Source organism: Polyodon spathula, unplaced genomic scaffold, assembly GCF_017654505.1.
Source record: "Polyodon spathula isolate WHYD16114869_AA unplaced genomic scaffold, ASM1765450v1 scaffolds_1299, whole genome shotgun sequence".
NCBI classification, from domain to species: Eukaryota; Metazoa; Chordata; class Actinopteri; order Acipenseriformes; family Polyodontidae; genus Polyodon; species Polyodon spathula.
Genome location: NW_024472782.1, coordinates 153,908 through 177,546, shown reverse-complemented (window position 1 = coordinate 177,546; position 23,639 = coordinate 153,908). Strand labels below are relative to the sequence as shown.

Sequence of the window (23,639 nt, the reverse complement as noted above, 5' to 3'; positions counted from 1 at the left end):
TTATCTCAGTAGAACGTCATATCACCAGAACGCACGCAATGTGTTGATCACGTCGTACCACGCGAAAGAGTATGTTTGCATAGGATTCTAAACGTCATGCACATTCCTTGCTTTTATTTATTTATTTTTGCCCCCCCCCCCCGAAATTTGTCTTCTTGCCTGTCTGTACATCACGACCACGTGGTGAATGAGACCTCAGCAAAAAGTAGTGTATAATGACATCTACAGTGCAATACCACCCCCATGTGGCCATGTATCTGTGTTTTCCAGTGCAATACAAAACAAAGAAAGATTGTGTAATAAAATAAAATAAATACGTCCATATATGACTTTATTTAATAGCATTAGGATTTGCAGTATAATCCGAACTGTTTGCATCTTTTAAAAACAGACCAACATACTGCACACAGTGGTAAATAACAAGCAAATTCACCTGCCTGTTACTGCGCAGTTGGCCCATGAGGGCAGTCAGTTGACAGTTTGTTTGAGCGCTTATTCATATGGTGTACATTTACAGTAAGATCACAAAGAGAGTCAACCTCCAGTGCGTGAACAGTCTAAAGGTGCCTGTCAACTAAATCAATAATAATAATGACAACTCTTGTTATTATTTACTGTGGTGTACCATGGTAAAAGCATCGCAAAATATTTAGCCTGGTAAAGAATGTCAAATCAAGGGGTTTGCAATTGTTTGCCTAGTTTGAGCAAATCCATGAAATGACTTAGCAAGTTCACCCTGTTATCTTTCCTGAGAATATCCTCTTACCTCAGCAACATGTGTAATTGCACAGCATACCGTAACTGTTTCATTTCTATGCTGTACTTTATAATGCATGCATAAATTCTGATCAGATGAAATATAACAATTGTGACCAAAGGGGATAGACAGGTGCCTTGCCTGTGTTGAATATTCAATGCATCTTTAATATCTTCACAAATAGAATACCCATAGTCTGTGATCATTCTAATCGTGTTAATATTGGAAGCATTTAGCAGCATGAGTGAGAGTCTTACTTGTATGCCACATATTACAACCTTTACATCAATTCAATACGCTTGATATTTATGAAGCATTTCTCAGCTGTTTGGAGTTTTAAAACATGTCCCGGGGAAAGCCAAATCACTGTGCAGCCTTTACAGCTTTCATCCCTATGTGCTAGACCCAGAAACTGTGGCAGCCTCTGTTTGTTACCAACAGAAGAGACTATTGCAGATCTAGTTTTCACTTTTAATATTCTTTTTATTCATGGAATGCGTCACGCAGTGAAACGTGCTGTAGATCTGACATTTAGCAATTTTAAAACTGCAGGGAACTAAAGGGATTCTAAAGCTGAGGGAACACGAAGCCTCTTTGTGGCTGGGAACTCGATTTCAGGAGAGAAGGTTTCAGGCCACGGCACACCAAAGGAGACTTGGGGTTTGATACAGCAAAGGCTGCTAGGTCTGCCTGTCCCCTGGAACCAGGTTTCGCGCCACTGTTCCTGAAAAACTGGCTTTGTGTTCCCTCAGCTTAAGATAATAAAACATTTTAAGACCTTATATGTTTGGAATGTGCACAGCTGGTTTTAAATAGCAGCTTTCTTTAAAGAGCAGCTCAGGGTGGGTATGAAATACCAGTTGTATTAACTAACACATTCTTACTGTTGCTTAGATCTGCTTTGTATCATTTTCTCATCATTCTTCTATGTCTAACCTTCTTGAAGATCCCGTCTTCAGCGGAAGAGGCAGTGTTGCAGGGGGGACAAGTTTAATAGTTACACTTGAGTGTAACTTGGAGGTCAGACATGACTAGTAGCTGAGGACAGAAAAAGAAAAAATGATACAAAGTGTGTTTCCAAAAAATCTTAAACCATCTGGAGCCAGGGCTTTTTGTCTCTGAGCTCCTTGTTTGTGGAACTCTATTCCAGTCGGCATCAGGCAGGTTGAAATAGTGGATTCTTTTAAGTCTAAACTGAAAACTTGATTTTTGTATTCAATTGTCTTTTATTGTTTCATTGCTCAATCCTGAGTTAGTTCAATGAATTTCTGTACCACTGACAAGACTCCAGGTGGGTAAGGATAAATCAAGCTGAGTCCACAGTTCTCTTCTAGCGACAGCTTTGTGAAAAAAAAAACTCTTCTTCTTTTGTTGTCACGACAATTGGAAGGCACTTCAACTCAAGTAAAAACTTCATATTAGAGAACAAGGATCCTATAAACCATACAAAGGAAGTTCAAGTTCAGGTGCTGAAAAGTCTCTATTTTGCAAACACTTGTGGTTGGAGTTAAATGAACCTGTACTGATCAACATGAAGCTTATTTCGCACACTGCAAGAACTGGGGAGCAGAGGAACCATTGCTCAAAGGGGGCCCCGGTGTTGCAAATCTACTTTGTAAAATCTTTCATTTATTGTAATATGACTTGAAGCTAACAGTTAAATTCCAATGAGTTCTCCTTGCTGTCCTTCAGAAAATTGAACCACAGTTGAAATGCATTCATCCCACCCACCAAGCCCCAATCCTTGGACAACAGTTTAAAAACATTTGTAACTTTACACTGAATAAAACTATCAAAACACATGACTGTCTTTGCACTAAACCATGGAAAGACCTCCAAGTTAATTCCCCTGGTGATCCTGCTTCAGAAGTGCCCACCCTCCTCAATCCTTCACTCACATTTTGGTGTCATCCATTGGTGTTTCGGTACTGTGTTGGAAGGCTGCATTATCATACCCTTTTTTGGGTTCCTCTCTGTGCCCCTTCTCGTCGAGGAAGCAGAAGGCGCAGTGGGGCGTGGGCACCGCAATTGTCTTGTTGAAGTTTGCGAAGTCTACAGAGTACTTTCCTTGCTTGGACTTGGAGGCAATGGGGGCAAAGCGGTACCCCCACTGGATCTCCTTAGGCAGATAGGAAGTCCGCACCTGGCAGCAGGTGCTAGTAGACTCCATAATCCCATCTAAGAAGACCACCAGCTCAAATTCCTGCTGGGCAAGGGTGTCCATCGACATATCAAAGAAGGGACTTGAGCTGTCGATTACGTGGAAGAGGGTGAGCGGGCAGATGAAGAACATGTTCTCCTTGCCGGCGTCCACCACAAAATCAATATTCACTTGGTCCAGGACGATGGTCTCGCCTTCTGGGGTCACGGTGGTCTTCAGGAGCTTGCCGTAGACGTAGTTATTGATCAGAAGGCTCTTGCGGAGATTGGCTACCCGGATGAAAAGACACAGCTTGCCCTCGAGGTTGCTGATGACAGCAGTCTTACTGAAGGAGATTGTCTTAGTCCTCTTGATGGGCCGCGCAAGCTTGGCCACCATGATACCGCAGATGAAGGCGTTGATGAAAGTCCCCACTATAGTCTGGACCACCACGATGAAGACCGCAATCCCACACTCTGGCGTTATGCAGCGGTAACCGTAGCCGATGGTCATCTGGGTCTCGATGGAGAAGAGGAACGCAGAGGTGACCCCAAAGACATTCAGCACGCAGGGGGTATGGTTCTGGGGTGGGTCGAATTCAAGCAGGTCCCCGTGCACGTAGGCGATTACATAATAAAACACAGCAAAGATGAACCAGGAGCCCAGGAAAACTACATTGAAGATGGTCATCTTGTACCTCCAGCGCATATCCAGGAAGGTGGTCCAGATATCGGACAGGAAGGCCAGTCTGTTTTTCCCATCCACATGGCCGAGCTCGATGTTGCAGTGGCCATCTTTGGACACCAGCCGGGATCTCCTGGTTGTACGTTCAGCCAGGTGGTCTGCAAAGTGCTTACGGAAGGTCTGGAACATTCCTCCTCCCGGGTCCGAGTCTGACAAGAAAAAGAAATACAACTGAGGGGAAGAGAGAATTTGAAACGTTGTTCTGTAGCTGAAAAAACAGATGATAACAAGAAACGAACCAGCAACCTCCCTGCGCTTCCATTGCCTTCGCCAAAACCAGAGACTTGAACTGTTGTTTTCAAATAAATCCTGCCAAAATAAGAACTAAGTTGCTGTTAAAGGTCTCATTCAGCACCTTGACTTCAAGATAAGATAAAAATTATAATTGATGCTAACTGTAACATGCCAACTTGATTATTACACCAATCCAGTTTGTTTTAATATAAATAACAAAATAAATGCCAAACGGTTATTTCAAATGATCGTCATCTGAGTGCCGGCTTGTTTATGCGTTTAAGATTTACACAACATAACTAAAGAAAGCCACAGGGCCACAGACTGTATTATTCAAACCCCAGCCTATATCTGACATCAGTGCTACCCTGCATTTTCATTACTAATTGCTAACTGCTAACTAATATTTGAGCAAATGTTTCCATTTCTATGTTAATGGTTAGTTAACCCATTAAGTACCAAGTACATTTTTCTTTGAAAAAAAATCAGAACACAAGTTGTATTTATGTAGTGTAATACATTCTAAATCAATGTTTCTTCACAGACTAGATATATAAATCCTTCGTTTTGGTTAAACTGCTGCGTCCTATTCTGAGGACAGTCAAGTTAGACTCGTAATCAGAGCAGTGAAATTTCAGGCCGGCTATGAAGCTCAACACATAGAAAATTGAGCTTAATCATCACTGTGGGAGGGAAAACACCAACAAATAGATCACTTTTAGTTTCCAGGTCCTTTATATTAGGGATATAGCTGCAAAATTAACAGTTACATTTAGACTTGGCTCTTGCGGTTATCATAACAATAGAGTTAAAATTACAATAACTGGTAGGTGTCAGTTAAAATGCTCCAAAAAAATTGCAAAGTAATGAGGACAATGGCATTTAATATAGCGCAGTGCGCCCACTCTGATAATTCAATAGTTCAGATCATTCAAGGTTAGGCAATGTTGACAGTAAATTGCACTTGTAATACTTTACTGTATACGAGCCCTTCACTCATTTACTGACATCAAAAATTTATAATATTTCAATGTTTTAAGTGGGATAGTGATAAAACAAGGAAATATTATAAATAATATGCTAATATGATATTATGAGCAAAATAGAATATGCAAAAATGCAGCAGTTCGGTTACAGATCTAAAGCATAATACAAATTAATTTGCAAATATTAGAAACTTCAAAGTTTAAAATCTCTTGGCTTCATAAAAAAAAAAAAAACTAGTGAGGCACAATTTGTTGAATTGAGTTCTGTACTTTATCTAGCTACTTAAACGATCTAGACGAGAAGTGATAAGATGGCCTTTATAGTCGCTATGTCATAAACGGCCAAACAACAATTTTACACCGGTAGTTAGTGGATTGATAAATCCTATCACACATTCTTTATTCTAAAAAAAAACCCTATCACAAATTCAAGAAAGGTTTTATTAAATATACTTTAATTCATCAGAACAAAAAGGGTTTTAAAAATAAATATTTTCACATACCTGCTAACGCAAGAGCACTCTGTTCAGTCCTTGGTTTATTCATACACTTTCCGTCTCGCTTTTTGTTTCTTTCTACTGAGTCTCCCAGCGTGTGCCGGCTGTTTTAATCCCCAGTAAAATTCTTTAAGCCAGGGCACATGCCTCAGTTTAAACTCCCTAACGCAGAAAGACGGGACTTGTTTGAAATGTGTCTTACTGTGACCCAGATCCCAAACTTCTATCGCACTCCATCCCACACACCCCCACCACCAACTCTTACGCACACACAAAAAACATGCTCCCTTCAGCAAACTATTTAAGTTATTACTTTGTAAAATGAATATGGACTTTGCTGTACTTCTGCTTTCCATTGGTGAGCCCCCAAACCCAACTTGAAGTGTCTTGGCTTGGAGCTTTACTCTTCACAGCTTGATCGTGTTGAGTTCAATCTGACTTGGTTGAATAGAGTTCCTCTCACAGAGCAGGGAAGGGCAATCCTGGTCCTCAAGGGTCATTGCACTCCAGGTATAAGAGGTTGCTGGCATTTCCAAGCTATTGCAAAGACTGCTCCTCATGAAACCCACTACCAGCAACTTCAAAAACCAGTCCATAAAAATATTAAAACATCCTCTCTATACAGTAGATAACACAATAGTGTGCTAATAATTTAAATGGAATTGTATAGGAACAGATTCTTATTTCCTTGTGAATTTATATGTAGTAAACATGCAGCCTTACAATTTACAGTAAATAACCTTCTTATTTTTTTTTTACACTGTTTGAAAGTGCAATACCATTAAGACTTGGGTCAAAATGTAACAAGCAACTGATGCAGCTGGGTGTGTGCTGTTGCATTAGGATATGTCTTACCTTTGTTCGAAAGGATGCCTTTGTAGCAGCAGCGGGTGCAAAGTTAGATCTGCAAGTGAACTGATCCAGAAAGGATCTGCCTCCCCTAGAAACTGAGATGCAATGCAACGCTGGAGTGCTGTGCTCCAATGCTAGGTGGCTGGAACCAGTCTCACCAATATTTATAGGCATTTGCCCTGCCCCTATTAATTAGATGGGAAAAAAAATACCTGGAACTCCATAAAGCACAGACAACAGAGAAGCCTGCTGATGAGACGCAAACGCAGATAGGTGTTTATTTACAGTGTCATGTGAAAGACAACATTCAAACATGAACAAGTGTCCCAATCCCGTGATGTGAAGAGGTGAGGGAACCTAACTGACTCAATCTCTGGCTCACCTCATATCCTGGAAGTGCCAAGAATTGCAATGCTTTATGTCTCGTTCATGATGCCTGGAAATGCCCTTGCGTTCTGAAAAGGTGAATGTGAATCAAGTGGTTTTAACGCACACTGTTCAGGTATGGATAGGGTGTTAGAGTCACTAACTCCCAATCGCAGTGGGTCTGGATCATGAAAAGTGAGGGACAGGCTGGCATCTGCTATAATCAGACCCACTACTGGCTGGCACAATGCAAGGTTTCCCTCTCGACTATGCAAGAGGAACCCCATCCACCTGCCCAGCAGCACAAAACCCTTGTCTTTAAAATGGCCTTCCTGAGCAGTTGCATGTCACTGTGAGATCTATCTACTGCTGTATAAGGAAACCCAGGTCTTTGATGGTAAAGAAGCTTGCAAGGCTTGCTCACGGACTCTTAGAAGCGCTTATCATGGTGGACTTGACTTTAACCTTGCTTTGCCCATGTGATGCATTCACTGTGCTTTTCCATGGTTAATCATGGTTTTTATCGTGGTTTATCAATGTTCTCAATTATCCCCCATTCTTGACTGTGCTTCCCCATGCTTTTCTACACTTTGCTCTGCTTTGAGCACCGTTTAACGCAGTAAACCACTGTAAGGGAAAGGCTAAACTACGGCAAACAGCTACCACAGAATTAATAATGAAATGTCAGTATGCCACTAAATTACTGCTTGCCCAACTGATGCATGTTATTAATTGATGTCGTTTCGGGGTCATAATTCCAGTACCTTCACCCCGTAAAGGTTACCTCTTACTGAGAAATGGAGTATTTGTATTTTCACCTGGAGCAAGGACATTCCAGTATTTAAAGTATACCATTAGAAATGCAAATGCTGGGGTGCGTATGGGGTTCGTTGAGCATTGACAAACAAGAAGCAAGGCCTATGAGTGCTAGAGGGAAAGAATCAGCATCCAAAGAAAGCAATAATAAGTCTTTAATTGCCTCAATGAAGTGGCTAACCAGGCTTGACGATCAGCATCCTATAGCCTTTTAAAAACTGCCTCCAGAAATTACAGCAAATTGTATTTCTTTGTTCAGGGAGGGAGGGAAAGAGAGAGAGAGAGAGAGAGAGAGAGAGAGAGAGAGAGAGAGAGAGAGAGAGAGAGAGAGAGAGAGAGAGAGAGAGAGAGAGATGGATTTTTGTGTTAAAAATATACTGATGACTGGTGAGTGCCATATTGATTAGCTTTGTGAAGACCGTTATGAATTTAATCAAGTTTATAGTTAAACGTGCTTCCATTTCCTTGTTATATTTATTTATTTTTTGCAGGGGGGGTAGATTGTTTTTGTTTTTATTATAAATTTTTTTGTATGTGCATATGAAATCAAACCACTATAACTAAATATTTGGGGAAATTGTTAAAGCAGGCAAATTAGTGATCGTCTAATTTAATCGATTATTTTAACATGCAAATCATTTAAAACAGTAAGAGAAAAGGAACACGTAACCACACATTGCATGAGACTTTTTAGAAGTTGTTTAAGATTCTAATTAAAGCACAAAGTGGTCGAACACTTTTACACGAGTGACTATGGTTTCTTACTACTGACCTGAAATTGAAATCCATCCAGGTAGGTGTATAAGGATATAAATGACCAATCTTGAGGTGCTCTAATACATTTGCACATGTACGTGCATTCAATGAGTTTTAAAACCATGTGATTTAAAAACATGATGGTGGCACATTATATAGGTAGCGAGAGCAGGGCATTATTAAATGACTCTGAGACAGACGCCACCACACTAATGATAAGAAATAGATGTTCAGATTGAACGCTTGGAAACCCTTGTAATAAGGTACCATTGGGCTTTGCTTGGCTCCTGCAGATATAACCAGAAGCCAGGTGTCACAAAGAGCCCTGTTTTAAAGTATGTGCAAGGGCAAAGGCAATTGATCATGAGGTTTGCGCAATACCCCGAATTGTCCTCAAGATGTCCTCTACACACAATTTGTAAATACACGTACAAGTAGTGTATTGGCTTTAAGGGAACATAATGTTGAATGTTACAAAAATAGATTCTTTTTGTAAAGAACTGCATCAGTGGTTCTCAAAAGGGGGCCCCTGGGAGATCCACAAAAGCTGCCCCATAAAATTCTTGAAACTATTTTCTTTACAACATTTTTAGGAAAGGTACAAAAATGGTCTTTCCCCTAGTGCGGGGCAGGTCTTGTGATAGATACAAGCCAGGCACATTTCTCTTCAGTGGAATGCTGCTTGTCATTCTTGTGTGCAGTTTGTCTTTAAATCTGTTGTAGTGGGAGATTCTCTCTCTGTTCAGAATGACCACCTCCCTTAAACAAAACCAAAGCTTTAAAACCTCTCGCAGGCAAATTCTGAAAACTTTTCCAGTCTGGCCATTTATAACGATAGACCATTCATTCCGTCCGAGTTCATTAAAATGCCATTTGCATTAACAAGGGGGTCGGTCTTGACAGATGAGCCTGCTCAAGGAAACAGAAACTGACACCTTGAGAAAGCACAGCAGGCGAGATCTCAGTCCTCCTCTATTTAATCAGAAAAGGACAGAAGAAAATTAAGAAATAAATGTAAAATCATTAACATAAGCGCATGAGGGTACCAAAAACCAGATCTGGGTGACGTTATTATTTTTTAAAACATAACTGTAGGTCACAGTGATTCTTTGCTTCCTTTTGTACTTCCATTTTTTGGTTATATTTTGATAACCTTTCTGAGCTTCTTAGAATCAAGTTTATGGGGACCTAATTATCCATAATGTCTCCTTTGCAGCTGGGTAATCTAGTGAAGGCTATTGTATATATTGATTGAATAAATCTATGTTTTTTCATTGCAAAATGGTTTCATTTTAAATTAAATAAAAAATGTATTAACAAGCTTTATTTCTGCAATTAAATATATAACAGGGTGAAATGTGGTTCTATTATATCACGCTCCTAAATTCAGAATACATTGTAATATACAGTACCTATACACTTTTCAAAAAAGAAATTATCTTTATTCCAGCCATTGATTATGCACAGTCCGTGATCAATAATAGCTAAGCTTATGAATGGATTTGTCAGGTTAACAATTCTATTGTTTGACACTATTTTCAAGTGGATTCCTAATGAAAATTCCATACAGGGGGTAGAGATCAGATTTTATAAAGTATAACCCTTAAGTCAGAATCCTAATTAATAAATAGACTCTCTCTCTGCCTCTCCTCCCCTAACCACTGTTTTTAGTATGTGCTCTCTCTGCAGCCACACAGCATCCCTGACACACAGGCACATATGGACGGGATCAGAGAGAGGGGGGTTAAGAGAGAGAAGCACAAAGCCCTGATAATGTGGTAGGAGATTCATAGAGCAATGAGGATGCACACCATCAACAGCCCAGGCAGGATAAAGCAAACTGGGGCTCAGTCTTCACCATGACCTGCAGTGTGTCCGGAGACAACTGGAAACTAAAGGTAAGTCCTAGCAGCTTGTTATTGAATTTGAATTGAGGAAACTGCAGTAGATCGTTTAAGTGTAGCTGAGATATCTTCACTGCCGATTTTTGAATCCCATGATTTAAAAACCCTGTGTTTAAAATCTAAGGGATGTTGCAGACAATACTTTTACGATACAATTTTCCAGGGTACAGTTTGCAGGAAAAGAACAGTAAGAAATTGAAGCTCCCTAAATTAACCTTCAGAGTTGTTTGTAATTTTTGTTTTCCGTTAATAAATTGATGCAGATTTCACAAGAGTAGATAAAAAAAATAAATCCATCACTGTCGTTCTGAAAAATGAATGCAAAGAGAATTCACTTTGGATGCAAAACTCTAAAAGGTATCCAATAAGGACAACAAACTCACATGGACACTGCAGATAGAATGCACTGTGAATGCAAGAGGTGGAATTATATTTGGTGCAGGAGGATTCTCTAACGAAGATATTGAATCATTTTGTACCACTAGTGTTTATTTAATCAAGATCACATATTTAAACTTGAGAGGCAATAATATACAAGTTTATTCATCCATATAAAACACTTAATGCATGCAGTTCAGGAAACTGCTAATACAGTACATATAAATACTTAAAATCCTATTTTACAATCAGAGCAGCTAATTAAGTTTGGACGATCGATGTCTTCCATATAGTTATTCAAAATGCTGACTGAAAGGAGATTGGAAAAGAGCTCCACAATGTCGATATACAGAATTCAAAAGGCCTGTTTACATTTTTATACTTGACATTTTCAAAGGGACGGTGTCCAGCAGCACAAAGCAGACGGAGTCTGCTGAGTGAGTACAAGAGCCACTTCTGCTCCTGCACCCAGAGCAAAAGGATGCTATCAAGGGAAGATCAGAGACCCCCTCTGCTCCACAAGCATAAAGCAGAGTTACATGAACCAGGGAGAAAAAAAAAATCCACTACACAGTAATTATGAGAGAAGTGAAAACTATACTAGTGCTAATCAGTATTTGGAAAATGTCTTTTTAACCACAGTTAAAGTTACTGTCAAGTGCCATAAGGGTGGTTTCTGATGTTGGTGTTCATGAAGCACCATGCCTCAAGGTGTGCTCCTGGTCCTATTGCCGTCTTTAATAAATAACTTTGCTTTTCACCCAGTGGAGCTGTAAAAACCCATCCTGTTCAGCCATTCGTCAGCAATGCCTCAGGGGGGGTCTTCCAAGTACCTGCATTATTGAGCTGCAGGTTTTATTCGCTCAGGTGAAAGGAACGAGGGTTAAAAGGGTTCCCAGGCTTACACCTTAATGTAGAGGCTGCAGTCAGAGACCTTTAACTGCATCCCTGTGAGGCTTTTTAAAAGGAATTTCCCTGCCTCTCATTAGTTCTATCATCACCACTCCTCTTGCCCTTGTTCTTTTTTTATTTTTTTTAATGCATTCTCTGAAACAGGCCTCACTAAATCCAGCAGTACTCTTTACTCAAGCAAAGACAAGGTGGACTCCCTTTGTTACCGTTTACTGCAGCCCCCCATGGTAAAAGCATAGTGTAATAAAGCAAAGTGAAATTATAGGTAAGCAAGGTTATGGACAAAATTCTGCATTTATTTGTTCTTGTTTTATTAACTGTGTTAATAACTGGGTTAACATTGCTTATCAGTGGCACCAATATCAGCTACTCAGCCACAGCACCACAATTAGAATTAGGATGGTGCCGCTCAAGAAGATCTGTCTTCAGTTTTTAATGTCATGTTTGTTTTTAAACGAGAAGTGTTGTAAGTGCATCCTTCATGCTATCAGAGGTATACAATGCCGGACATGTCAAACATCTCATGTATCGCACAGCAGAAAGATAAACACTACATTTTTAGCACAGCAAGATTGTCATATTTTATCTTATATATCAAGCAACAGCAGATAACTCAAAAAGAGATTTTGGCAGCTCACTAGATTTTTGCAACTTGGCTTATGGGTCTTACAATACAATATAATACAATGCAATATAATACATAACATGCAAAGGCTGCTCTATAAAGTTCAGAAAACATTTCCAGAAGTGACTTAACTATATATATATATATATATATATATATATATATATATATATATATATATATATATATATATATATATATATGTGTGTATGTATGTGTATATGTATATGTATATAGCATGATAAATGTAAGTGCACAATTGCATCAGAAGAGAGTTAGAGTAAAGGTTAGTGTTATGTAAAGTGTTACCTAAATATAAAACTCCAGCCCCCACCAATGTTCAAAAGCAGGCTCTACAGGATTCCATCGCCCTGCTCATTACAATCAACACTCTGCCTTGTCCTGGGACTTGAACTCCCTCAGCCAGATGTTGCCTGATGGTAGCGTCTGCTCCACTGGGTCTTATTGTTCAATTAGCTTGGATTTAATTTGCACTTTTGGAAGCCGGAAATAAATTACTTTGACTGCAAGACAGTCAATAAACAAATGCAAAACAAATTTCCAATGAACTGTAGGACAATTGGGAACAGATGAAGCAAAATGCTTCCATGTCAAATAAAATAAGTAAATGAGTCAAACTAAAAACTATTTTTCAGGTCGAGCTGAAAGATTTTTTTGTTTGATGTCAAAGAATCATTTTTCAAGGTGTAGTAATAGCCAAGACCCTTTCTTACCTCGTATTAGCATTGCCTTATCCCAAGTATCTCATTCCACTGTCATCGCTTTTTTAAGTTATCCACAACACTGTAAATTGGAAAGATGCATTTGGTTTCCTCTCCCCATTCACTAGCAGTGTTGCAGGTAAAAGCAACCCACTTGAAGTATTTTCAAAGCGTTTACTCCAGTCTCTAATTAACTCCTGTATTACAAAGCTAGAACCAATTAAATAACATAATCCAAGTTATCTTCAGTCCTTTGAAAATGTTTTTTCTTATTGTGTGATGATTTTCTGTCCTTTCAAAGACTAGTGAGTTGAATAAATAATGCAGGAAACGTTTTGAAAATACAATGTTTGGTTTCCTGTGTGCAGCCAGAATGGGTGGTTGAGGCATTCCCGAAGCTGTTTGTAACTAATTAATTCTGGTCTTCCCAGGTTTCAGGATCCAGCTGAAGCTGCACCCAGCCCTCTGCGCAGGATGGCAGGAGACTCGCGGGTTCATATGAACCAGGACATGGAGATAGGGGTCACGCCCAGAGAGGTGAACCATTCGTTCCTTCCTCTAGGGGATAGTTTGGTCATGCCAGTTCTTGGTTGGGAGCATCAGATGTTCTTTATAGAACAAAACAACTGGCCTAAAAGCTAATCATTTAGTGCAGCGCCCATTGATGATGATCTTCTAAAATCCTTGCTGTAGAAAGTGATTGATTGTTGCTTGCATAGTCTGCTAAGAGTTCCTGAAAAGATCTGCTTTGTCAATGCAATAGATGCAGTATAATGATTACATATTTCGAAGTTTGATATTCCAACCTTGGTGTCCATGTGCAGGACCTCCATAAAAATAAAACATTGCATCTCAGTAGATCAAACTTTTATACATTTATTATAATCTCCAAGCACATCACTGATTATTAGACAGGCAAGCTTAGTGCAGGTATATATCAGGGGGCAGCAAAATAGTCCTGTCTAGGTTTTGTTCTTTGAAGTTTTTTTGTTTCCACTCAACAGGTGAAGAAGATCCCCAAGCAGGCCCGGCAAGATCTAGCACACATCTCCACCGACAGAACCCGAGTGTTAGCCGAACCGCCCAAAAAGCCACAGCAGCGTTACGTCCAGAAGGACGGTAAGTGCAACGTGCACCATGGCAACGTCCACGAGACCTACCGCTACCTGAGCGACCTCTTCACGACCTTGGTGGACCTCAAGTGGAGCTTCAGCCTGCTCATCTTCACCCTGGTCTACTGCATCACCTGGCTCTTCTTCGGGCTCATCTGGTGGCTTATCGCATACATCCGAGGTGACCTAGAGCATCTGGAGGAGAGTGGCTGGACACCGTGCGTGGAGAACCTCAACAGCTTCGTCTCTGCTTTCCTCTTCTCCATAGAGACGGAGACTACCATTGGATATGGCTACAGGGTCATCACCGAGCACTGCCCGGAAGGGATCATTCTCCTGTTGATCCAGGCCATCTTAGGCTCCATCGTCAATGCTCTGATGGTGGGCTGCATGTTTGTGAAGATCTCGCAGCCCAAGAAGAGGGCAGAGACTCTCATGTTCTCCCACAAGGCGGTCATCTCGCTCCGTGACGACAAGCTCTGCCTGATGTTCAGGGTGGGGGACCTGCGGAGCTCTCATATCGTGGAGGCTTCCATCCGGGCCAAGCTGATCAGGTCCAAGCAGACCAAGGAAGGGGAGTTCATCCCACTGAACCAGACAGACATCAATGTGGGCTTCGACACGGGCGACGACAGGCTCTTCCTGGTGTCTCCTCTCATCATCTCCCACGAGATCAACGAGAAGAGCCCGTTCTGGGAGCTGTCCCGGGCCCAGATGGAGAAGGAGGAGTTTGAGATCGTCGCTATCCTGGAAGGCATGGTGGAGGCCACAGGTAAAGTTTTGAAGGCTAAAAGCTGATAAATAATTCAGTAAATCTTCCCTTGAATGCAAAAGCTATTGCTTGAAGCCTGCGAAGGATACTGGAAGATAATACTCAAAAACATTAGCAACCATCAGCTATGACCTCAGTACAGTGCAGCCTTGTATAAAACACAATTTCTTCAATAACAATTCCTTTTTGTTCACCGAAGCGGTAGTCCCAAGGTTACTCCATAACGGCCACATTCTAACGGAACTGTTAAGCTGATATTGCATTTGTAATTAGCTCTGCAAACCTCTAGTGAACAGGTCTTTAAAACCCACCAGGTTAAGAAGTTATCAATTAGGGGTCATCAGGTGAACCCACTGCAAAACCGTTTGCAGGGAATGCAGAATTGATTCTGGAGGTCTCAAGACAGTGATAAAATAATTTAGGACTGGCTATATTTGGTATTGACTGGAAAATGTGTGTATTTATTATAAAGAGGCTTAGAGACTAAGAATGCATTTCCAGTCGAAACTCCACCACGTTAAAAAAAATTTTTCACAGTTTTTATTTTTTTATTTTTTTTATTAATTAATCTCCAGTGCGGTCGTCATGGTTGCTTTGCTTCAATTCTTGTAAAGAGTTCTGGATCGGGTGAGGGATCCGAAACTGCTAAAATATGGGGAAAGTTTATTTGCTTAATAGAGACCTGTCAAATCTCAGTCATTTGGAACAAGATCCGTTCATTTTAGCAACCTCTTTGGCATCCATTTCAATGAGGTATTCCCACAGCTCACTCCTAAGACACTGAGAAAGACTGGCCGACGTGTTTTCTGTAGCATGCATGTTTCTTTTAGTAATACTAAATATGCAGGTACTGCTATTGAGCGTTTCTGGAAAAACAAATATTAAACAAATTGGCGCTCTAATGAGTTACTTCGTCTCTTTATGTGTTGCTCAAATTCAAGGTCGATAGAGCCCTCCACGCTCTGTTTATTAACCCTGTTGTCATAGACGTGTGTTCGGAAGAATCAGGTTTCGCAATACAATAACAGTACAGCACACAGCATTAATATCATGATCATGCTTAAAGCCAATTCACTGCCTAGCATCTCTCTAGTAGAGAAGGACTCCAAACCGCAGTGCTTCCTTAATTCCCTTTTCAAAAGGAACATTTTGTAAACCCACAAAGGAACTGATCCATGATCTTGAACCTACATTCCTATACTGTTACCCATATCAAATTCTTCTGTACTTCCATGCACAGTGGCACTGGAACAATTTTTAAAGTGGGGGTGCTGAAAGCCATTGAACAAAACTGTAACCCCTTTATATAATGGAAGCCATGCAAAGCCAGGGGGTGCTACCGCACCCCCAGCAATCCTAGTTCCAGTGCCCTTGTCCATGCAATGTAAAAAGCATGTATCTTTTGCTGAATTTTTGAGTATCTTTTGAATAGAGCCCTTTGGGACCATAAGAAATAACCACACTGTACAGTAATTTAATTTGTGAATGTCAAATGTATACTGCATGCACCTCAAGTGACCGCAGCAAAGCAGTCATTGCTTCTGTTGCTTCTATCCAGGCAGTCTCTTCTTTCTCTGGGGAAACAGCAACTCAAAGGGACTGTCTGTCCTGCGTAATTCTCTGCTTCAGCTTGCATTGTCACACTCTCACATCTACAGAGGCCCCGACTCCGCTGCGCTTCAGAACACTCATGCTAGAGCAAGCTTTCAGAACTGACCTCTGCTTCTTACGAGGGAAATAGAATCGCGCTGTGAAATAGTGTTACAGTACAGTTGACTAGTGGAAACATGAAACACTTCACTTCCTTCTGCAGTCCTCAGCTGTTATGTTACTAATTATTGAGGAACTCTGTACAGGAGGGATGCACTGAAATTCAAGCTCCCCTGAAATCATAGAGAATTAACTGGGATACTACTGTTAACTATAATTGAGAATCAAATTGCTGTTCATACCAGTACATAGAATCACACATACGGGCGCTGTACTGTACAAGATGATATCTACTCCACAAGACTAACCCCTCTGACCTTGAGCCGGGGACAATCATCCTGATCCTACACAGCTCCCCATACTGTATATTCTATATATAGTTTAGACCAGGGGTCTCCAACCCTGGCCCTGGAGAGCCCCTATCCAGCAGGTTTTACAGGTGTCTTTACATCATCAGTTGCTAAAGATCTGGAACACCTGTTACTATTGACTAATTAAGCCAATAATCGGTTCAGTTAAGTAACTGAGAGATTGGTTGAAATGAAAACCAGCAGCCACAGTAGCTCTCTAGGACCAGGGTTGTAGACCCCTGGTTTAAATAATTTTGATGTGACGTCAAGCCATCCGAACGAAAGGCATTTCAGATGTCTGTATCACATCAGTAACAGGGTCTGCTATATATTAATAATTAGGGCTTCTGGTTTTCAGGGTTTTTTGATCATGTGATGTCCCTTTAAACATATTTTGAGCCGATTCCCTTTCTTAATCAAACACGAATTCCCAAAGGAAGTGGTTTCCTTTTCCCCCCTCATATCTTAATTGAGTTAACAAACGACATGCATTGATCTCGCCTGATTCTATTTGAACATGCATTTCGTTTCAGTTTATTAATTTCCACTGCTTTTGTTTCTATTAGAGCATCGCTAATTTAAACAATCTGGTATTCATTTATGGCTTAATAACTATTAATTAAGGTTTAAAGGGAGGGAGAGTGATGGAAAATGAACTAGAAGCCCTAATTATATTGCAACTAGTTAGGGTATTTGCTACTATACAACAGTAATGCAGCCAATATAGTGCATCATTTCTTTTTCCTTTTTTTTTTTTGGAAGGTGAGGTTTAAAGTCTCTCTTGCTCTTTGAAAAGGTCTGTAAGTTTGATTTGACAAAGCTATCCACAAGGGACCAAGCAGCTGATCTGTGCTAATTAATTGAGAGCAGTTGCTTGCGCAGAGGGACCAAAGCATTGGTCAGGATTCAGACTTAGAAAACTACTGAGTCAAATCAGGGTTACAGGTGATCCTTGGAAGGTACTTTGAAGGGAAAACAAGAATGTTGTTCCACACTTGGGACCCATCGCTATTTTGGGAAGAAACGTTGTTTCTAAATAAATAATAAATAAAAATGTTTTATTTATTTTTTATTTTTTTACCCTCTCTGCCTACTGATTTCACGCCTTGTACACAGACCATTTTCGGTTATTCCACAGCTTTTATGCATTAAAAAGTTTTTACTGAAGCAGCGATATTTTCACCAGCAAGGCTAGTTCTTAATAACCCATTATTGAAGACATTTTTCACTGCAGCATGAGCAATTCCCCTAGGTGTCCTTCAGATGTCAATCATTGCTCTGCACGCAGATAGGGAGACTGCAGGTGTTTTGATAACACTTTAAAATAATTTCTGAATAATTCTGTCTGAATACCACAGGTATGCACTTCCTCTGAGGTCTGAAGCATTTCATTTTAAATTCAGACCTGTTTATTCATCATGATTTAAAAGCATTTCCCCTTTCCCCTCCATCTGTCTCTAATGAATTCACAGTTTATTCTTAACTAATTCATACCCTCTTACCCAACCCCCAGCAGATTGTGAGATGTGTTAATTCCTGTATAAATACATGCCTTATACATGTCACTGGGGCAGAAAGCAGTGGACACGCCCCTCTCCTGCACTTTGGAAGCCTTTGTAGAAGCTCCAGTACTTTAGAACACCAGAACATTTATGAACAATCTAAACTCTTCTGGTTCCTAGTATCTGATTGTCAAGTTTGGTTAACCCATTTAGTGCCATTGTCCTGATATTTTTGGACTTTGAACTGGCAGTCTAAATGTAACTGTTAATTATGCAAATATAGCCCTTCAGATGCTTTTATGACGCCTCAATATAAAATAAGAAACTGAAGTCTCAGCATGATCAATTTCTTAGTGTTTTCCTCCCTATAGTGCTAATAAAGCTCCATTTCTATGTGTTGAGCTTCATAGCCGCTGTGAAATTTCATTGGTCTGATTACAGGCATGACTGGCTTGACTGTCCTCAAAACAAGAAGCAGCAATTTGTATCCTAAACAATTTTTTTTTTCTTTCTGTGAAGAAATATCGAGTTAGAATGTAGTTACATAAATACAGCATGTGTTCAGAATTTTTCAAAAATTAATTTATTACTTAAAGGATGAAAATGATTCTGCGTCAACAACATGACTAGATAGCCCATTCTATACCCTCAGCACTATTTGTTTGAAGAAGTGTCTCCTTCTCTCTAGAATAAACATGGGACTTCTGGTTCACTTCCCCTGGCCAAGATCATATTTAAAACGGTGATGTCACAGGGTATGGTTAGTATTTATCCCCGGCTTGGCTCCTCAGTGGAAACTGTACATTTTTGTGAAAGGAAAAAACAGCAGTAATGTTATAAATATAGTAAGAAACAAGTGGCAGTCCTTTAGTGTACTTGTATTGAACTCCTGTGCTGTGGGAGCTTTCCAGCATTCCCCAAAACAGTGCACATTAAACAGTAAGGGAAGAAAGAGCCTGGATAAACAGGGGCCGTCATAAAAGTGGAAAGTGGGGCCAACATTACTTTGTAACATTTCTTGATCAGAAAATAACAAAGGTGACGTGGTACAGTGAATGATAAATGTTACTGCCCTTAACAAATATTGAAATGTAGGTTAGTAAGCCAGTCATTTATAGGTTATAAACAAAACAAAGTGTCCTTATCACGGGGCTCTTGAAGTTTTCCATGTAACAGAGTATGACCTTTACTTACTGATTTGAATATGTTTGTTCATGTCTTTATAACTGACTCATTTGTGTCTCGATGTGGCATGAAAACTGTTTGTCAATCAGTGATTAACAGGAACTCTTGTGTGACATGAAATGCTCCCTGTATCATTCCTCCCGTTGTTGTTGCGAGTGTCGGTCTTGCTGTTGATCTTGTCTATTGAGTAATTTACCTGCTGGTTGAGTAAATGCTAAGGCGTTGGAGGGGTTTGTTCAGTAGTCCGCGAATTGCCATTTAGTTTCATGTGTTTGAATACACTTGCTTTTAAAATGCCTCTTCCGCAGCCACCTGCAATGAACACCTTGAAATAAAAAGTGTGTCTCTTTGACCAGTGGTGTAGTTGAGCCGGAACGCATCAGAACACCGTTCTGGAATTACATTCTATAAGCAGCAGCCATATAATCAAGAATTCACATAACAGGCTAGCTGAGTCACATCTCTTGCACAACTGATTATAGACACAAGCACAAATAAAGCTCTTCCATGTCGAATCCTCTCAGCTATGCCTTGTCTTAGACCTCATTGTTCTGCAACTGACACACACCGTCACGTAAATTAAAGCATTCTCACATGATGGAGAAAGACACTTTGTAGAAATACTTGTAGAAATTAGATGCATGCATGACCTCGCTACTAGAAGTTCAGCATACAAATAAAATGGGAATTGGTGAAATAGTTATGTTGGTACCTTCAGATTCAGCACTATACCGCTGCCCCTGATGCCCTCCTGTTTTTTTCCTTTCCTCCACAGGTATGACATGTCAGGCTCGCAGCTCTTATCTGCATACAGAGGTGCTGTGGGGGTATCGCTTCACCCCCGTGCTCTCTCTAGAGAAGGGATTCTACGAGGTTGACTACAACAACTTCCACGAAATCTATGAGACGCACACGCCCTCCTACAGTGCCAAGGAACTGGCGGGCACTGCCAGCCGGGGCCAGCTCCTGTCAAAGCTTTCCCCCGCGGCCACCGCCGCAGCCCCCCCACCCTGTCCGCTAAACCCCCCCATCGTGCTCAGAGAAAAGGAAGAGGATGAAGAGAGGGAGTCCGGGGAAAGCAACGGCTTAGCTGCCACAGTGGGTGTCGTCACGGAAACAACAGAGGCTGAAAATATATTCTTTTAAAACAGGCCTCTTCTCTTGTTGCATGACAGTACAAATGTATTGCTTTATAAAATATACTTTGCATATATTTTAAAATAGAATTAATTAGAATTTTAATTGCCTCCAACCATTCTTCTAGGTTTACAGGGTGTTAGTACAGAGTAGTCGTTTTGACCTTGCATGCTGCTTTTAGAAGAGGTTCAGCGCCAATGCCACATCCAGGATAACATGCTTTTATAACATGGCATCTCTCTCGGCATACAGGCTCCAATCAGCAGCCAAAAAAACTTGGGAGCTTTTCTAACCTTAAGTAGACAAAAAATTTCCAATATGCCATTTTGTAAATTAATATTGCTTTAATGTAAACCACCCTAGCATTTTGCTTATGGCTTTGTTTCTCCAAAGTCAAGTATATTGCCAGAGTAGCACGAGACTAACTCACAATGAATGCTGCATTAAAATAAAAGCAAAACAATTTAAATAAAATTTAGCTTGAAAGCAATGTCTGGTTAAAATATACTGTGCTCCAGGCAGTCACAGGAAGGAGTGCGTTTTTACTTGAGCTGACAAACATGCACATGCGTTTAAAAGTTTCTAACCAATTTGTACAGTTTGTGAATATCAAATGGGCAAGATGTTAGTGCACTAGTGGGGACTGAATAACTCATCTGTGGTGCCTGAGCATTTGGGCTGTCTGTCTCTGTGATTAAGTGGATGGAACTTACTGAGCCGTGGTCAGAATGACTACAGTTGCTGTTTAATTTATTATTCATGCCAACAGCCTGTAATCTTTACATCGAACTGGCTACTCTTTTGTTCTGTGCTTTAGATATTACAGGCTGTTTTTTTTTTTATCAGATTTTCGTTTTTCAGTCCTTGAAAGTATCATTTATTCTACTTAGTGCTGTTTATAATTCTGTGGGAAGCTAGACAAGCACTACATAGATAAGATGGATATATATTGCACTGTATGTTAATCCCAGATGGGTAAGTTCCAAAAGCACTATTGCTTGGAGTGCAGGCTAAATCATGCAAGCTTGTTTCAATCCTGTTCACAGCAGAAAACTCAGTGCTGTGGATCTGAGTGCCAGCGAATACAATACTGTAGAGAACTCAGTGCTGTGGATCTAAGAGCCATCATATACAATACTGTAGAGAACAGTGCTGTGGATCTAAGAGCCATCAAATACAATACTGTAGAGAACTCATTGCTGTGGATCTAAGAGCCATAAAATACAATAATGTAGATAACAGTGCTGTGGATCTGAGACCCATCAAATACAATACTGTAGAGAACTCTCAGTGCTGTGGATCTGAGTGCCATCGAATACAATACCATAGAGAACAGTGCTGTGGATCTGAGATCCAGCAAAAACAATACTGTAGAGAACTCAGTGCTGTGGCTCTAAGAGCCATCAAATACAATACTGTAGAGAACAGTGCTGTGGATCTGAGTGCCATCGAATACAATACTGTAGAGAACAGTGCTGTGAATCTGAGAGCCAGCAAAAACAATACTGTAGAGAAAGTGCAGGATGTATGCAGAACTGAGGACTGGAAATGTAAGAGGCAGTAAATAGAATATGCAGCACTGCAGTGAGGTCAGTAAAGTTCATTTAAACAGAGCTAAACTGAAAAGAAGTGGCATTGATTCATGTCTGATTTATTTGAGTTGAGGTAACCATTTTAAGCTATTCAGTTGTGTTCCCATTTCCCTTTTTTCTCCAGACACATTTTCACTATGACACAAACTAACCATTTTCTCTTCTCTAGTTACATTGCTCTCACAAAGCGCCAGCGGTAGACTGAGCACACAGAGAGATGTTCGGTTTTATTTGTATAATACACTGCAAAGCATCCAGGGTATTTCCTTCATACTAGAAGCGGTACAACACAACATGCTCTTCTGTCTGTGAGCACAACCACTCTGTCCTGCTTGACATTTACTGCACTGAAAAGATTTAGAAATAAAAACGGTCATATAAAATCTCTGTGCGTTTGTGTGTGATTCATTTGATTTGAAAGCACTGGGAATCTGAGAACCTGCAAATTCCAAACGAGGCATAATTACTTTTAAGTGGTTTTAATGGGGGATGAAAAAAAACATGCATGCAAAATGAATGAATATAAAACATCTATCCTTTAGAAATATAATAAGAATACTTGAGAAAAGAACATTGGGGTATTACATTGGGGAAGCCATTTGATCATCTATTATACATTCAGACACTAAAAGCATCTCCCATTTTTTTCTGCTCCTATAAACCCCTCTTTGGTTTTTTTTAATAGAACCCTACACACTGCTGTACTCTGATCAAAGCCCCAGTGTTTCATTATTCAGGAGACACAATGAAATGCCTTTTCAGAATCCAGCCTTGCAGTCATCACTGTAGGATACGCTCAATGAGCGCGGCGACAGCACAATTTTATTAATGTTTCCTTTAGACTTTCAATTGTTCTGTTTTTACGAACTGGCTTTCTATCTTAGTTTTTCAAATTTTACAATAATGGTGTACTTGTTCATGTGTGTGTGTGTGTGTGTGTGTGTGTGTGTGTGTGTGAAGCACTTGGGGATCCTTGTGATGAAAGTCGCTATAGAAATGCATAGCATTATTATTATTATTATTATTATTATTATTATTATTATTATTATTATTATTATTATTATTATTATCCCCAGCAAAATTCAGCCTCTTTGCGCAGCTTGGATGCAAGCTGCTGTCATCCAAGCTGTGAGACTCATCCTGTGCTCCCCGTGGCAACGTTTTAACTGGATAAGAGACTCGGGGACCCTTAGGATATATTTTTTCACATTAAAGATCAACAAATCATTTCATAACACAAACACATTTCAAACATTTTCCTTTTAAACGCCTGGGCGTTAAACCACACTTTAATGGTTCTAAAAGGTATATCTTTTTTATTTATTAAGCTCAAAGTCTGTCAATTCTCAAAGGTCGGAGAGATTTGTAAGCCAGTAATCAAAAGGTTTATAGTTTTTGTTTTGTTTGTTTGTTTGTTTTTTAAGCAGCTCAGAGCACCTTGGTTTTTAATCCCTTAATCTCAGAGACCAGCTGGAAACAAATTCTCAGCTTCCCAGTAATAAAAAGGGACTTTATTCATTTAAACCAGATTGTTGTTGTTTTTTGTTACTTTCTGCTAATAAACGTGTCTTAGTGGTTAATGTTGTTAGG

At 40.0% G+C, this 23,639-nt stretch overlaps 2 protein-coding genes across 3 annotated transcripts; one reads left to right on the top strand and one right to left on the bottom strand.

The window, feature by feature from the left end:
- Positions 1–305: 305 nt before the first annotated feature.
- LOC121309516 (ATP-sensitive inward rectifier potassium channel 1-like) lies at positions 306–5,541 on the bottom strand. 2 transcript variants are annotated; one of them, XM_041242485.1, is made up of 3 exons: positions 5,365–5,541; positions 3,881–3,950; positions 306–3,790 (listed from the first exon to the last, which is right to left on the bottom strand). In XM_041242485.1, the coding sequence occupies exon 3, from the start codon at positions 3,768–3,770 to the stop codon at positions 2,652–2,654; it is 1,119 nt and encodes a 372-aa protein (XP_041098419.1). In that variant the 5' UTR covers positions 3,771–3,790; positions 3,881–3,950; positions 5,365–5,541; the 3' UTR covers positions 306–2,651. The 2 variants fall into 2 exon arrangements, with proteins under 2 accessions (XP_041098419.1, XP_041098418.1); XM_041242484.1 differs by lacking the exon at positions 3,881–3,950 and having other exon boundaries at positions 5,365–5,540.
- Positions 5,542–9,856: 4,315 nt separating this feature from the next.
- On the top strand, positions 9,857–22,958 carry kcnj5 (potassium inwardly rectifying channel subfamily J member 5). Its single transcript, XM_041242483.1, has 4 exons — positions 9,857–10,046; positions 13,121–13,226; positions 13,694–14,573; positions 20,096–22,958. Exons 2-4 carry the CDS (start codon positions 13,164–13,166, stop codon positions 20,464–20,466), a joined length of 1,314 nt encoding a protein of 437 aa, XP_041098417.1. The 5' UTR covers positions 9,857–10,046; positions 13,121–13,163; the 3' UTR covers positions 20,467–22,958.
- Positions 22,959–23,639: the final 681 nt, after the last annotated feature.

Excerpts from the sequence above, each read along its gene's own strand:
- LOC121309516 (XM_041242484.1), bottom strand. The coding sequence starts at position 5,407 with ATGAATAAACCAAGGACTGAACAGAGTGCTCTTGCGTTAGCAG. Across the intron at positions 3,791-5,364 it reads GAGTGCTCTTGCGTTAGCAG|ACTCGGACCCGGGAGGAGGA; the intron begins GTATGTGAAAAT and ends TTTTCTTGTCAG.
- kcnj5 (XM_041242483.1), top strand. The coding sequence starts at position 13,164 with ATGGCAGGAGACTCGCGGGTTCATATGAACCAGGACATGGAGATAGGG. Across the intron at positions 13,227-13,693 it reads TAGGGGTCACGCCCAGAGAG|GTGAAGAAGATCCCCAAGCA; the intron begins GTGAACCATTCG and ends TCCACTCAACAG. Across the intron at positions 14,574-20,095 it reads AGGCATGGTGGAGGCCACAG|GTATGACATGTCAGGCTCGC; the intron begins GTAAAGTTTTGA and ends TTTCCTCCACAG.